Consider the following 15,484-nt stretch of genomic DNA (forward strand, 5'->3'; position numbering starts at 1 on the left):
TGTGGCCGTCTGCCTGACTCTTTCCAGGAGATCCCTGTCTTTTTTGTACCAGGGAGCCCAGAATTGGACACAGTACTCCAGATGAGGCCTGACCAGGGCAGAGTAGAGGGGGAGGATCACCTCCCTTGACCTGCTGGCCACGCTCCTTTTAATGCATGCCAGGATCCCATTGGCCCTCTTGGCCATGAGGGCACAGTCCTGGCTCATGGTCAACCTATCATCCACCAGGACCTCCAGATCCTTCTCCTCAGAGCTCCTCTCCAGCAGGTCATCCCCCAGCCTGTACTGATAAATGTGGTTGTTCCTTCCCAGGTGCAGGACTCTACACTTGGTCTTATTAAACCTCATTTGGTTTCTTCTTACCCATCTCTCTAGCCTGTCCAGGTCTCGCTTAACGGCAGCACAGCCTTCTGGCATGTCAGCCACTCCTCCCAGCTTTGTGTCATCGGCGTACTTGCTGTGGGCAGACCCTTATCAAGGTCGTTGATGAAGATGTTGAACAAGACTGAACCCAGCACTTACCCCTGGGGAACACCGCTCCCCATAAAAGAATAATTTGTACTTCCATCAGTGGCTACCAGTAAAAATTTCAGAAACATCATATGTACTATTTAGGTCCATCTTTTCCTAAATCAGACTATGCCTTTGTGTAAGGAGCTTTCTTTATACATGAACATTTTCGGAAAGCAGTTCTAAATATATACAGGATTTTCTAAGAAATTTCAAACAGACTTCAGAAATTGCAGATGAATATCATTCAGTTATAATACAACTCTTAGTTTGATGCATTTCACCACGTAGACAGGGCTTCTAAAGTGAGTTGGAGAGCTGTGTTTCTTTTCTCTAACTCAGGCAACATGGCATATTCCAAGTGCAAAAATCAGTAGCAGAGCACAACATAGGACAAAAACAGACAGGTTTAATCACCTGTAATAATTCAGTTTTGCCATTCTTGATTTTTGCAAGTTTCATATTGTACCCCTTTTGGTTCATTTTTCTTTTTGGTTCCTTTTTTCAAAATGGAAAGTCCTGAAAATCCTCTGGTAATAAAGCAAAAATATCAGCTTTGAAAATGAAAGAAAATCAAATTGAAAGGCTTCCTGGCACAGCACCAACCAAAATATTCAAATAAAAAAGGACCAGATACAGAAGCATATCTTAAGCCAAAGTGTGTGCCTGTGCTGTTCTTTTGAGGTTCTGTGTCTGTGATTCATTTAGAATATCACTTGAAAAAAAATCTAAGGGACTGATTTGAAATACATCAATTTTGAAATGTGAAATGCTCAAGTATGGAGGAGAATCCATCATGCCTAATAAAATTCTATAAGCTTCATTTGCAGTCAATCTGCTTAAACATGTTCAAACAGTATAAAACTTGGGATTTGGTCAATGGAGGGAAAGTGCAAATAAACTAGATGTAGTGGCAATCCACAGGAGATACACAAGTTTAACTACAGTGTTTTTCTGTTCTTATCTTTATTTACAACACTGCAGGCTTTCTGTTTTGAGTAGCGTATGTGCCATGTTAGTTTGAGAAACAAATTTTCTTATGAGCTAGAGTAAGCTGTATGCTTTGTTTAGTGCATCTTAAATTAAATCTTTCAGTTGTGTACAAAGAAATTACAGACTTGTGTTATTTCAGTGGAAATTTTTTTCTCAGTTGGCTTGAGAAGCCCATAGCTATCAATTATAAAATACTATGGCTTACTCACTGATGACAGTGGGATGTATCAGGAAAAAAAAAAAACAAACAAACTATTTTTATATATAGTGTTTTCCTACATATCACAATATAGACCTGTGTAAACCTATCTGTGGAACTTCTAGTGGATGCTACTTCATTCTCAAAAGGAAGCATAATCCTGAATCCAATTTTGTTTCAGAGTACAGCTGTTTTCAGGAAAAAAAAAAGCAAACAAACAAACAAAAAAGACTTGTCATGGGTCATGCTAGAGCATGCTTGTACTTACTTAATCATGTCTGCCTGACTTATTTGCAAGTTTTTACAGATCCTAGGAAAGCAGCACCAACATTGCAGTAGAAGCATAATCTAGATTCTGGCACAGCTCACTCTTTAACAGGATCATTATTCAGTTTAAAAATGCAAGGGCAAAGTTTGCCTTTAATTATGCCTCTATGACTTTAGTGAACATAGTAGTTTGGAAAGGGATTTTATTTGGAGACAGCAGAATTGCTGTCATAGGAATTTTGTGTCGTACTAATCGTAGAATCTTTATAAATGAGTACTCTGTGGAAATAACCTTGCATGTGTATTGAGCTGTATGCTGGCTCAGCAAGACTGTCAAGCAAAAAAAGATCATAAAACAAGTTTTGTGAAGAACTCCATCCCATGAGAATGTTACCATCCTATCTTACCTCCACTGGCCATCTGACTGCTATTGACAGTCTATAAAGCAAGCTTCATTATATGATTCAGTGATTTATAATTTTTATGAACTTTTTGCTAAAAAATATGGAACTTTGGTAATACCAGTTCACTTAAAAAAAAAAAAAAAAAAAGTGATGTTAAATCTTCCAAGTCATTATGGCAGGTGTGTAAGTTTTAGCACTGACAGCCACTGAAACAGTCTTCCATTGTCCACAGAAGCCATTACTTATTATTGTCCATCTCAGGAGTTCTTACTGCCATAGTTGCCACAGTTTATCCTACAGCATTGCAAACAGGCTCCTTTCCACTGTGTTTTACCCAGTTGCCAAGGTGAGAAATGAAAATCATAGCCCAGATTCTATGTCCACTCTCTTGTTTGCTCCTCAAACAACCACCTCAGTGCTGCAAGCCTCCTGCAATTACTGTGGCACTGTTTTTTTTTCTGTGCATGTCTCTACTACCTTGCAATATGGAGAGATTTTTATTACCATTATTTGCTGTAAAGTGAAATAGTCTTTATGTAATGATTTCTGCATTTGTATATAGTTCTTCTGCAATTGATCTGATAATATGCTGTTTTGTGGAAGACCCTAACGTAATCGAATAGATGATGAAATAAAATAACCTTCATTCTCCCCTAACAGGGTTGTTTGCGTTTTGAATAACAATTAACAGAGCAAGTAAAGCATTATGTGAATACTCTAGGCACAAGTTGTTGCTGCTGTTAGAGTATCTTCTGAAAGAAGATACTTGGTTAAACACTTGGTCAACACCTGGTTAAAGTATGCTTGCTACATTCCTTACTGAGCTCAAAGATCAGTAAGTTCAGTAGTGTCAGAAATCTTTGATTTTTTTTTTCCTTTGTTTTTGAAACAATTCTTTCTGCAAAATCACGTTTCTCTGGGGCTTAATATACTCATGGTAAGGATATCTGGCCAGACTTTGATAAGCTGACTCAGCAAACATAAAAATATAAACGGATCACAAATGTATAATAGATATCAGTGAATTATTAACCAGTGTCGTTATAGACAGTCAAGTTTTACAGTCATGATGCTCATTTTATCCTGGTTACTGAATTGTATGCCTATAGACACAACTGTAAATATTTTAACAATTACGAAACACTTCATGATGAGTTTGATATTATATTGCTGCCAGATGCTAGGTTAACCACAGAACAACACATTCCTCAGAACTTTCCCCACCTCCTTTGACAAAAGCAGCCCTCAGTTTCTGGCAATGACAGATACAGGCAGAGTAATGGGTACAACCCAGCCCCTGCAGAACAGCTTTCATCCAAAACAAAACAACAACAACAAAACTTGTTAACAAAAGCAAGCCTGCTAGGAATGAGCCTGGCTTGTCTGTGTATGCCTTTGAGCAACCTGGGATAAAAGACCTGAGTAACTCCCTTCCCACCGTCCTTACTTTTAAAACCAAAATGTTATAGATCTGATGAAAGTGAAGTGGTTAAGTGATTATAGGAATAGATTCTAACATGCTTTCATTGAATGCAAGAAGTCTAATTCATCACCTACACCAAGAAATCAGAAAGAGATCAATTACTTTTTTTACTAGAAAAGCCCAGGTGAAACAGTGTAAAGAAGAAAAAGCAAACACGTTGGACTGCTGCAGAAATTTTTCGGAAGTGCAACTGCTAATGAAGTGTTTAGAAATATCTAGAATAATGAAGTATTTCCTGCATAGAGATAAGCCTCTACAAAAATATCTAGTTTCTTTAAAGACTATTTTTTAGCATTTTGTTTTTGTGGTTCTTTTTGCAGGTGTTGCTGCTTTGGATTCCAGTGTTTCTGGGAAGATTGGTTTGCGAGCAGTCATATATTATTTCTGCACTACAGTCATTGCTGTAATACTAGGTACTCTGTAAAAAGTTAAAATGCTATTAAAATCCATATCATTGCCTAATTAGAAGTACATGTATACAGCACTATGGCAATACTAATTTGCCAAGAAAGTATCGAGAGGAGATTCAGGAATCATACAAACACCATTATACACACTTGTAGATAGATGCAGGGGGAAGTTAGTCCTGCTATTCAATAGTACGATGATAAATTCTCAGATGCAAGAATGTATTACTTATTTCACCTGAAAGAGTGGGAGAAAACATGGCTTTCTGTGTCATCCAGTTCCCTTCCTATAAGTTTTTTATCCCTTATGGAACTACCAGGCTCCACTCCCGCTACTCAGAAGTTCACATCTCCTCTTGCAGAGAGTTCATTCCCTACAAACAGCGTTGAAAACTCACGTATTTGCTTGAGCAGAAATCTTCAGTCTGTGTTCTTAAAGAGAAATAAAATTACGCCCTGTGCTGTCAGCTGTCATGTCATTTGTGGATTGCCTTTGTGTTTTGTTGAGTTCAAGTTAATACTATGCACAGGTATCATCCACTAAAAATAAACTATTATATATTTATTTGAAGTATGAAATGTGCGTTGTATGTAGCCTACTTATAAACCAAAACAATATTTAACAATAAAGTATCACATACAGACATATGAGGCTAGAGTCGTTCCTCGAGGTTGCATTATGGAGAGTAATAATATATCACTGCAGTTACACTGTGTAGGATAACATCTCATCTGTCCGGGAATTTTCAATGAATACACAGACTTAATAAAAATTGACATATTTTATCTGGATCCAGCTTTGAAATTGTCCCTGTCTTAAAAGAGGGGTTAAACCAGAGAACCTCCAGAGGTTAATCTAAGAGGTTAATATAAGATGTTGCATGATACTATGATATTTCTTGTTTCATTGTGCAGAGTTACATAAATGCAGTTTGGATTTTGAAAATCAAAACTGTATATTTGGAAAGGGCTAGCATTTCTGTGTAATATTAAAAACGCCTAAAATGAAGCCACTAAAGTCAGTGGAAAATTAGTTACTGATTTCAGTAGTGACAAGTTTAGACCTAACAATTCCTGCCCCCAGATTTTTATTTGTTTCTGACGCTACTTATGTTGCTTTATTGCTGTAAGCTAGTTTTACCAAAGCAAAGAACATTTGATGAGTTTAGCTCATGAAGATTTTAATTACACAAGGTGCATTACACAGACAGGATGTGTCAATACCTCTGCTTGCACTGTGAACTGTTTTCCTGGTTCTCCTTCTTAAGGGATTGTCTTAGTTGTGACTATTAAACCTGGAGTGCCTCAAACAGCAGATGAGATTGACAGAGTGGGCAGCACCCCAGAAGTCAGTACTGTTGATGCCATGCTGGATCTGATCAGGTGAGATTTTTTTTTTTGTTTCCATTCCCTTTTTGCAGAATAAATTCTGAAAATAGTAAAACTGTAATATGTAATACAATGAAAACACCTTCCAATATTTTTGGAATGAACAAGTAGAAAGTAATATGTATTCCAAGAGGCTAGACATTTTTTAGCGTATTCGAAGTGGTTTCCTTAAAAATATTTCATCAATGTTTTGGAAGACAGCCTTATCATGAGTCTGTCTCCAATAGCATCCTGGTAAATGATAGGTATGTAAAGTGGTAGAAGAAAGCAGCCTCTGCAAAGTCTGCAAAAGACTTGAGTGGGTTTTCAGAATTAATAGGAATTGAATAAATTTTGACATGTTTAGGAATTAGGCAAAATCCAGAAAAACAAGGCTGCATTTCCAATAGTAGCTAAATAGTTCCCTCACAAATGTTTCTACGTATTTTTTTCTTCAGCTGCAGTTAGTCTCTGTTCCATATCATGGAACAGAGTTGGCCACTGTTTTTTTTTCCTAGAAGTTTTACTTAATCTATCATGTAAGATTCAACTATGTATCTAAAAGTGGCTTTCTCAGCATTCTTCATTTCGTGAAATGTGACTGACATTTGCAGATGTAACTCCAGATCCACAGTTCTTTGCCATTTTTTTAATATACATGTATATATATATATATATATAATGTATGTATGTATCTGCATATGTATCCTATTTAATAGCAAATGTCTGTTGTCATCTGGCACATCTCTGCCCCAGCCCAGATCAAGGTAGCCCTCTTTGGTGTGAATAGCCCTCAACCCCACAACCTCACATTCAACTATCCACAGCTGTTCTTTCCTGCTTGTGCATGACCAAAATGGCAGCTCTGTGGAGTATTCATCTCATTACACATGGTTGTTTGCCCCAGGTATAAACAGCAGGGCACTGTGATCAGCCACATAATAAAACATAGTGCAGTCATTTACCACTAACTTCCACGTGAATATGTACATACATATTCACACAGATGATGAAACTCCATGCACAAAAGGACATGCTGAAGGACATGAAAAAAGGACATGATGATGAAAACTCCATGCACTGCATGCACATGCACTCCTTTTTTTTTTTTTTTTAGTATAATAAGAACCATAATTTCGACTACTCTGGGTTTTACGCTTCATGGCTCAATTTCTTGCAAACAAATAGAAGACTGTAAATTAGGAATTACAGTTGAGGTCTAAAACTCTGATTTAAAAGATTTATTGTCACTTTTTTCTGTGTATTCATCAGATTTACGATCCAAATCCAGACAGTCTTGTAAAGAGTAGTGCAAATCCCAGACTTCTACAAACTACTCTTGTCTTAAATGAAATTTTGCTTTAAAAACTTGAAAAATAATGACAGAAGTGTGTACAAGATATGGAAGGGACATAACAAATTCTGCTTCATTATAGAAACTATCTTTCTCTAGAAAATAGGTTGAATATTCAATAAATACTTAATTAATGCTGTTTTCTGGAATTGTTTGAATGTGAAATTGGCCATAGGAAAGGAGAGACACAACTGGATTGTACTTCTTCTGACCTAATTTCCTAATTTTTCAGTTCATGAAAGCAGCCCTTGACCCTGGAATAACACAGGGGAATCTTCCATAAGCCAAGATTAATTTAATATTTCAGAACTACAATAGAACATACCACATATCTGGTGCTTCCAGCAGGGTGTTTGTAAGAGTTATTCTTTATTTCCAGCATATATTTTAGAAGTTCTGTAAAAGACTTCAGACTGTCTCCTGTACTCCTTGTACTCCTTGTACAATAGATGGAAATGATGCAGTAGGAAAAACAAAACAAACAAAAAACTTCAGTAGCTAACAAGCAAATACTGAAAAATAAGCCCAAGGATTCTACCTTATGGGGACAGTGTACTGGTCCTTAGGAGTCCTGAACCTTTGATTTTTCTGGACTTCAGCTCTGTCAGTGCTAACCACATTGTTCTCTGGGTAAAGGAACAAAAACTGATCTATTTTTTAAGAAGTGAATTTTATCATTTTATTCAGATAAACAATTTGTTCTTAGTATAGTGTTGAAATGCCTCTACTTCTTTAACAGGAATATGTTCCCAGAAAACCTTGTCCAAGCCTGTTTTCAACAGGTGAGTTTGAACACCCTTCTTTGTTACTGTAGTTTTCATTGCTAACTACAAATTATTGTTATTTTATTTCCCCTAAACTATGTCATTTTAGAATAATTTCTTAGAAATTCCTGAGTATTTTATTCCCCCATAAAAAGACTTCTTTTAAGGCATTTTGGTTTTGTTTCCATTATGAAAAATACTTTGTTGTCAGCTTTTGATCATCCCTTGCAAAAAGCCTCTGTTTAGGAGCTGGATGCAGAAATCAAGCAATGTATTAATATTTAAGTTTTTCACTTTTGGGACAGGCAGTGTTACAAGGAAAACGTCATGAGGATGTACTCCCACATTCTTTAAATCCCTCCATGTCTGATGAAGTTTGCATACCTCAGCCTTCACCCCACTATGTCTCACATCAAATGTCCATTACCAGTGATGCTGGTTCATCTTTAGGAAAAGGTAGCCAGATGTTAGAGTCTATTTGAGACATCTCTTTTCAGAAGCAGTGAGATTTGGAAGTTGAAAAAGGAATCCCCTGTCTCAGTCTTACTTCAGATTCAGTCATCTTTATCCATAAATATATCAAACTGTATTTTGTGATGGTCTCTCCCTTTTTATCTCCTTCAGTTGCTGCCTACCAGTTGCTCTGAAGTTTTTAAATGGGGTAATTTACTATTCCCATTAGAAAATGATGTTAACTGTCCTGCTGTGTATAACACTGAACATATTTCCAGTTTACAAAACTTCTCCCTGTAGATTTTTTTCATCTGTCACTGACTTCAGAGGCAACTCTTCTGCCTTGTGGGAAGTATAAAGTCCTGTACTAAACTTCATAGAAAGAATGAAGGTAGACAAGTCCCTCTTTTTGTGGGCCCTATAAAACAATATTGATGTAATTATCCTTAGAGCAGGATGCTACAGCATCCTCTGTAGATGATGAGACTGACACACCTTCTCCAACAGTGTAGCATGTTCAAGCATTCTGTTTGTATCAAGTGCATTGGCACAACAGACCTCTCCTGGGGTGTCTGTTGGTGATTCTCTCTAGACTGTTCCAGTAAAAAAAAATCCCTTTGCTTTTGTCAGGAGCAATATCTCATCCACTGCAAGACTGCACCCAGGTTCGCACAGTACCTGGGAGTCTGGAGAGCAGAATTCATAGTACATTACCTCTGAATCACTTGTTTGAATTACAGTTATCTGAAGAACAGAGCAATGTTGGCTCATTTTAATTGGGAAATCATGTGTTAGTGTATCAGATCGGTTTATTTTCCTGTTATTTTTAGGGGGCGTTTATGCCTTTGTTCATTCTTCAGTTTCCCCATATTTCTAAATAAGATGTTCTGTGTTTTTTTTTAAACTTTTTCAGTATAAAACCAAACGTGAAAAAGTGGAAGCTACAACTGTTGTGGATAAAAATAGCTCCATATTAACAGAAGAATCTGTTACATCTGCTACGACACCAGAGGTTTCAGAGGTGCGACCTTTATTGTTATATTCCATTATAATATATGAAGTGCGAAGAAAGAACATAGATTAAATTTGATTTAGTTGACACTGCACTTAATGATTGAGAGAAATATGGAAATGGTACATAAATATAATTTAGGGAGGCCACAAAAATTTAATAAATGCTAGAGCCGATTATGAGGATTTTCAAGTAAGTTTAAGAAAACCTCATGGCTCTAGTGCTATTATAGATTGTGTAGGAAAATAATGAATTCATATACTCCAGTAAATGTATATGCAAGTGAATTGTCAATTAGAAATAGAAAATTGTTGGTTTTTTGTTTTGTTTTGTTTTTTGAAGTGGAAAACAAATAATAAAAATTATTTGTTACTTAATAGTTTGTTGTTCTGTAAAAAAATGTTAAGAGACCAAAGTAAAGATGTTTAACAAACCTCTGAGTAGAGGTCTGGAAAGCTTATGGGTATTGACAGTGTGTTAAGTCTATAATTACACTGGAGAATAGTAAGAAAGGAATTAATTAGTCAATGAACACAAAACTATGAACAATAAAAGTTCAATATTCCTTTTACTGTACTCCTTCCAAATTTCATCACATAATAATGAGAGCATGGGAATATGAGTTATATGCAAGGGCATGAATTAAATCCTGAAGCAGGATTCAGTGAGGAAATGCACCCATCATATATTAATACTGTACAAACACAGAGGAATGTGCGAATAACTACCTACTTAGTAGGATTTTTATATGATGTGCTTCAAACTCTAGTATAAGTTATGCAATTTCACTGACTTCAGCTGAAAAGTAGATTTTAAAATGGGGGCAAAATTGAACAGCATCATCCCAGGTCTTACACAATGGAGTATTTATCTTATATCTGGACAAAAGCTCTTGAGCTGCTTAGAAATGACCACAGGGATTCTATATCACCTGAGGTTTGTTCACCACAGTAGGGAGTAAGTATTGAGTACAATGAAGGCATGACTGAGGATACCTGGACCTTGCCATTCTTTCTGTCAGAAGTCTGTAAAGGACAACATAAATTAAGGGGTGCTTTACTCTCCCCTAGGATGTGATCAAATCATTGCATAGCCTTAAAATACAAATCTTTTAAAGGCAGTTTTAATTCTATCTTCATTCCTGACCTTGCCCATGCAGCAATGCCCGAAAGGAAATGGAGTATCTGGGGAAGAGCTCCATATCTTTCCAAAGAAAGATATAATTATGCTTTCATTTTAGAACTCATTAAAGTAGACTCTGTGTTTTCAGGTTGTAACTTTTTTCCCTTGACTCTGATCTATAGAACAAAACCCAAGAATACAAGATCGTGGGCTCGTATTCTGATGGCATCAATGTGCTTGGGTTGATCGTCTTTTGTCTTGTTTTTGGAATGGTTATTGGGAAAATGGGAGAGAAAGGCCAAGTGCTTGTGGATTTTTTCAATGCACTGAATGAAGCTACAATGAGAATAGTTCAGATAATTATGTGGTAAGTCCAAGGGTATACTGGCGTTTTCTAATTAATTCTTTAACGGGGTTTTGTCATTGAAAAAGTAAGAGCAGACTCAGACTCAGACTGACTCAGATGTTTGCTTTTGTATGTGTGCTCTTCAGCAAACAGCTTTAAAGGAAGGCTGGTAAACAGTTTCATTTATACAGAATTTGATCACTTAGAGGAAACTGGAGACAAGGCTTCCACTTACTATAAACTAAAGGAGCAATCCCATTGGTACATAAGAATCTTGAGTTTTTCAGACATTGTCACTGGAAGTTTATATCAAACCAGTACAACTGTGCTAGTGATTTGAGGACTGTAGAAGAATCACCCACATACCTTTCTCAGTCTTGAACACTATTCCCTGATAGCCGTTATGTTCACAGGGTAACTATCCTAGGAGCTGAGTTCCTTTAGTAATAAAATTTAATATACCAGCCACAATATAGAGCAAAATCCAAAATGATATGCAAGACACAACTTGGCATCATTTTCCTTGTGCTAATAGGCTTTGTGAGATACCATTCTCACAATATTCTCACATAATGTTCCCAGATGGGAAAAAAATAGAAAGTAGTAACACATTTGGTGGTGTTTAGTTGGACTTCGGAGGTATTCACAAAGCTTGTGTCTGTGCAGTCAGTAGTTGTGCAGATTGCAATTACAGGATCAGCGCTACAAGCACATCCAATGTTTTCCAGAGTTTGATCCTACATGGAGAATGCATTGTGCCATTTGCTGTGTATTCTGCCTGTATCCACCTTGCTTGTTTCACACTAACAGTAGCTTAGCAGATCCTTCCCTTCCATTTATTTTCCCTCCATTTCAGCACACTGAGATGTCTGCAAACCAGTAAACCTGTCCAGGGCTTAGCTGCACACTTCTTGCTGCCTTAGAGATACCTTAGTCTCTGCAGTTTGTACTGTGCTAGACACTCCAAATCTGGTGCCTAACTGAGTTAAAGTCCCATGGAATACATGTAGGCTGCATCACTCTGCAGCAAATTACCACTAAAGAGACCCCAAAATTAGCATATGCTACAAATACAGGATCCTACCCATAAGCTACCCTTTGTTTTGCATGTGCCTGAGTCTGACTTCTGGCTCCTTGTGTCTCTAGAGATGTGGGAGCTGTTGCTTTGTATAAGGTAAAGATGGACACTGGCAGTATGAGGAATTAGTTTTCCTTTCGCCAAGTTCAGCATTGAGCAGGAACTAGGACCCTCTACTTTGCACCAGAGGAAAGTACTACTGTGTTTGTGAGATAACACACACACATTTTTATAAGTTAATATTTTAAAACGTATAAATTTCATAAACTCACAAATTTATAAATGAATTTATATTACACTTATCAAAGCTGAAAATTGGCATCTTGTCTGTGTCACAGCCTGTTCTGTGGTAGTGAAAGGAATGCAGAGGAACTGGTGCTAGCATAAGCCCTGAATTTTGCCTTGAATTTGTCTGCTGTAGGCAGCAGCCAATGCAGCTATTTGGACGGGGACCCTTCCATCAAACAACAAACTGATGACTGTGCAATCCCAACATTAAAATGACTCTTTTGTGTAGGTGATTCACATACAGTTCCCAGTGCTACAGGGCAGTTCCTGAAAGTGCAGGAGACCTTTCCCATCTCTGTGTGATCAGAGCACAAAATCTTGGTCTCATCCCTGCAAACTTCCACCTTCAAGTAAGGTTATAGCCACTTGTGACTTGTTGAGCATGCAGTATTTTGGAGAATTCCTTTTTAATTGCTTTACTTTTGCTTTCTAGGTATATGCCAATCGGTATTGTGTTTTTAATTGCTGGGAAGATAATAGAAGTTGAGGACTGGGAAATCTTTCGTAAACTGGGTCTTTATATGGCTACAGTGTTAAGTGGGTATGTCATTTTGTAAAGATTAAATTAAATGTATGCAATTTTGGTGCTTAGTTGATTACAACGTAATTATCTACAGCAACCAGTGTCTCCTAGGTCAGAGACAAAAAATTCTGTCAATGCAAATTGTATGAGAATGTTTCGAATACACGTTTTGCTGAATGTATGATTTGTTTTAAAATCTAAGTGCCTTGAATTCTTAGGAAAAAAAAAAAAAAAAAAAAAAGGCTATTCTTGTATTCACTATTTCATCTTCTCAAAGTGATGCTGAAACAGATAATATCACTGTATTTGAGGGCTATGAAGATGGTGACTGGCCTAGAGGGGAAGACATATGAGGAGCAGCTGAGGTCACTTGGCCTGTTAAGCCTGGAAAAGAGGAGACTGAGGGGAGACCTCATCGCGGTCTACAGCTTCCTCACAAGACGGGGTGGAGGGGAAGGCACTGATCTATTCTCTTTAGTCACCAATGATAGGACCTGGGGGAATGGTGTCAAGCTGAGGCAGGGGAGGTTTAGGCTAGACATCAGGAAGAGGTTCTTCACCAAGAAGTTTCAGTGGTCGCACACTGGAACAGGCTCCCCAGCACCAAGCCTGTCTGAATTTAAGAAGGGTTTGGACTGTGCACTTAGTCATATGGTCTAAACTTTTGGGTAGACCTGTGTGGTGCCAGGAGTTGGAGTTGATGATCCTCATGGGTCCCTTCCAACTCGGGATATTCTATGATTCTATGATTTTTGAAAGTCACATTGCTTCTTTTAAAAACTAGAAAAAATTGGAAAAGGGGAAGGGTAAGGTGAATCATGACTTAGAGGGCATTTCCAGGCCAATGAACATACATGAACACTTGTATAAAGCTGAAAATATCTATGGGATCTCTGGGACCAAGTTATATCAGTTGCACTGCCCAATACAAATGCAAAGTAAACGCACTGCATGAGAAATGATGCCAAAGAGGAAACTGATCCTATCCCACTCCAACACAGAGAAGGCAGCTAACACTGAGAGTAGCTCTGGGGATCACACCATTCCATCAGCACAAAAATAGCTGGTAAAGCTGGAAAAGTAGCAGTTGCTATCTGCATAACATAAACAAGCACCAAAACATTTTTGCTATTTTTTTTGTATATGCTTGACTGGGTAGAACAGTCTGAGGCTGAAGCAGTTACACCTGAAGAAATTCTTTTGCAGTTACAGAACCTTAGAAGGGGCAACTTAACTGCTTCAAATGGTATTCATTGTAATACTAGATCATTATACATCTCTGAAGAAAATTATTACAAAGAAACCTTTGGAAAGATAAATAGATTTTATGGTCCTAATAAATTAAATGCATTTAAATTTATATTTCCATTTCAGTGAAATATAACTTCTAGGCTGTCTTGGTTCATTGCTTCATTCATTCATTCACTCCTATAATTCCTTCAGTATGCTATGGATTTATTCATATTTTGTCTAGAGGCTAGATCCAAAGTTGTTCAAGAGCTTCTTTCCCACTGCTTTATACATATCCGTGATATTTTCTTCAAATGTCATTCACGCACTTTCTGACTAACAAGCAAAGAGTAGGGTAATATTTTAGTCTTAATTGCAAACTTCTTTATAAAGAATCAGGAAGGATCTCTTTTTTGCATGATTTTTTTCTAGATAATATTTATTTCAGAGTTTTTGTGTTGTTTTGTGCATAAGCCAGCATGTTTGGACTAGCTGTTCCAAACATATTTGAGAAGTGATGACTTTCGAAATAAAAATTACAGCTGCAGAAATAGCAGTGAATTATCACTTTCAAAAATGGTATAGAGATGAGTGATAGTTGTGTTTGTCTAATACATAATGTTTTTTTCTTATTTTATGCACTGGTTCTTTCTTATTTTCTGTTTCATCTTGGAAAATAAATCTAATTTTTAAAGGATGCACACGTTGATGTTTACCAGGAGACTATAAATCATGAGGCTAATACTTTCTTTATAAACTATAAATGAGATCATGACCAGAAGTTAGGCAGAAGTCATTTATAGAATGACACTGTATAACTTCTGCACGTTTTCTATGTTATTAAAGCCTGTTAATTCAGAGGAGGAATATGTTAGATGGATTTTGACTACCATTCGGCTTCAATTTTAGATCAGATAGCAAACTTTATGGTTGCTTACCTATTAATTGTTACTGTTTGCACTGTAACAGGACATGTCTTCCTTAGGATGTGCGTGAAGACACAGTACGTTCTCCAGATACTTTGCTAAGTATCACCACATAAAGACACCTGTTTACCTGGTAACAACCAAACAACAACGCATACAGCAAGGGTGCCCACCATTATATCCTTGGCAAGAAAAAGTATGTGTTCCACTGAACTCCATTACGCAGGTCACAGTTTTCCCTGATGCCTGCTAGTACAGCATTTCTGTCTCTTATGGGAAGGCCTACAGAGGCTGATGATCAGGGTGTTGTAGAGAATGGCAAACATTCTCTGCAAAACTGACCAGCAAGAAGGGTATATTAGATCATAGAAGCAAAGATGACACTGTACGCACAAGGTTGTAGGCTGCAGGAAAAAGGTGCCTGTCCTATCTGCCAAGCCTCATACAGCCTCATACATAAGGACTATTATCCACTGCTGCTGTTTCACGTGGGCACCAATGATGCAGTCAAGAGCAGTCTGAGGAGTGTCAAGAGGGATTGCAGAACCTTGGGAGCAGCAATAAAAGACAGGAATGCAGGTAGTTTTTTTCATCAGCCCTGCTGGTCAAAGGCAAGGGGACTGATAGGGCCAATGGATTCTGGCAAATCAACAGATGGTTGTAGGACTGGTGCCACAGACAGGGGTTTGGCTACTTAGACTGTGGGACTCATTTTGAGAAACCTTGTCTGCTGGGGGCTGATGGGATCCACCTCTCA

At 37.5% G+C, this 15,484-nt stretch overlaps 1 protein-coding gene across 1 annotated transcript in view; it reads left to right on the forward strand.

Moving 5' to 3' along the window:
- Positions 1-15,484, forward strand: part of SLC1A1 (solute carrier family 1 member 1) — a 60,106-nt gene that overhangs the window by 33,719 nt on the left and 10,903 nt on the right. Inside the window, exons 3-8 of the mRNA NM_001310783.1 lie at positions 4,177-4,269; positions 5,532-5,646; positions 7,725-7,767; positions 9,116-9,223; positions 10,519-10,703; positions 12,482-12,589. Coding sequence (NP_001297712.1) covers positions 4,177-4,269; positions 5,532-5,646; positions 7,725-7,767; positions 9,116-9,223; positions 10,519-10,703; positions 12,482-12,589 — 652 coding nt within the window. The remainder of the gene's footprint in view (positions 1-4,176; positions 4,270-5,531; positions 5,647-7,724; positions 7,768-9,115; positions 9,224-10,518; positions 10,704-12,481; positions 12,590-15,484) is intronic.

This window comes from Anas platyrhynchos, chromosome Z, assembly GCF_047663525.1.
Source record: "Anas platyrhynchos isolate ZD024472 breed Pekin duck chromosome Z, IASCAAS_PekinDuck_T2T, whole genome shotgun sequence".
In the NCBI taxonomy this organism is placed as follows: domain Eukaryota; kingdom Metazoa; phylum Chordata; class Aves; order Anseriformes; family Anatidae; genus Anas; species Anas platyrhynchos.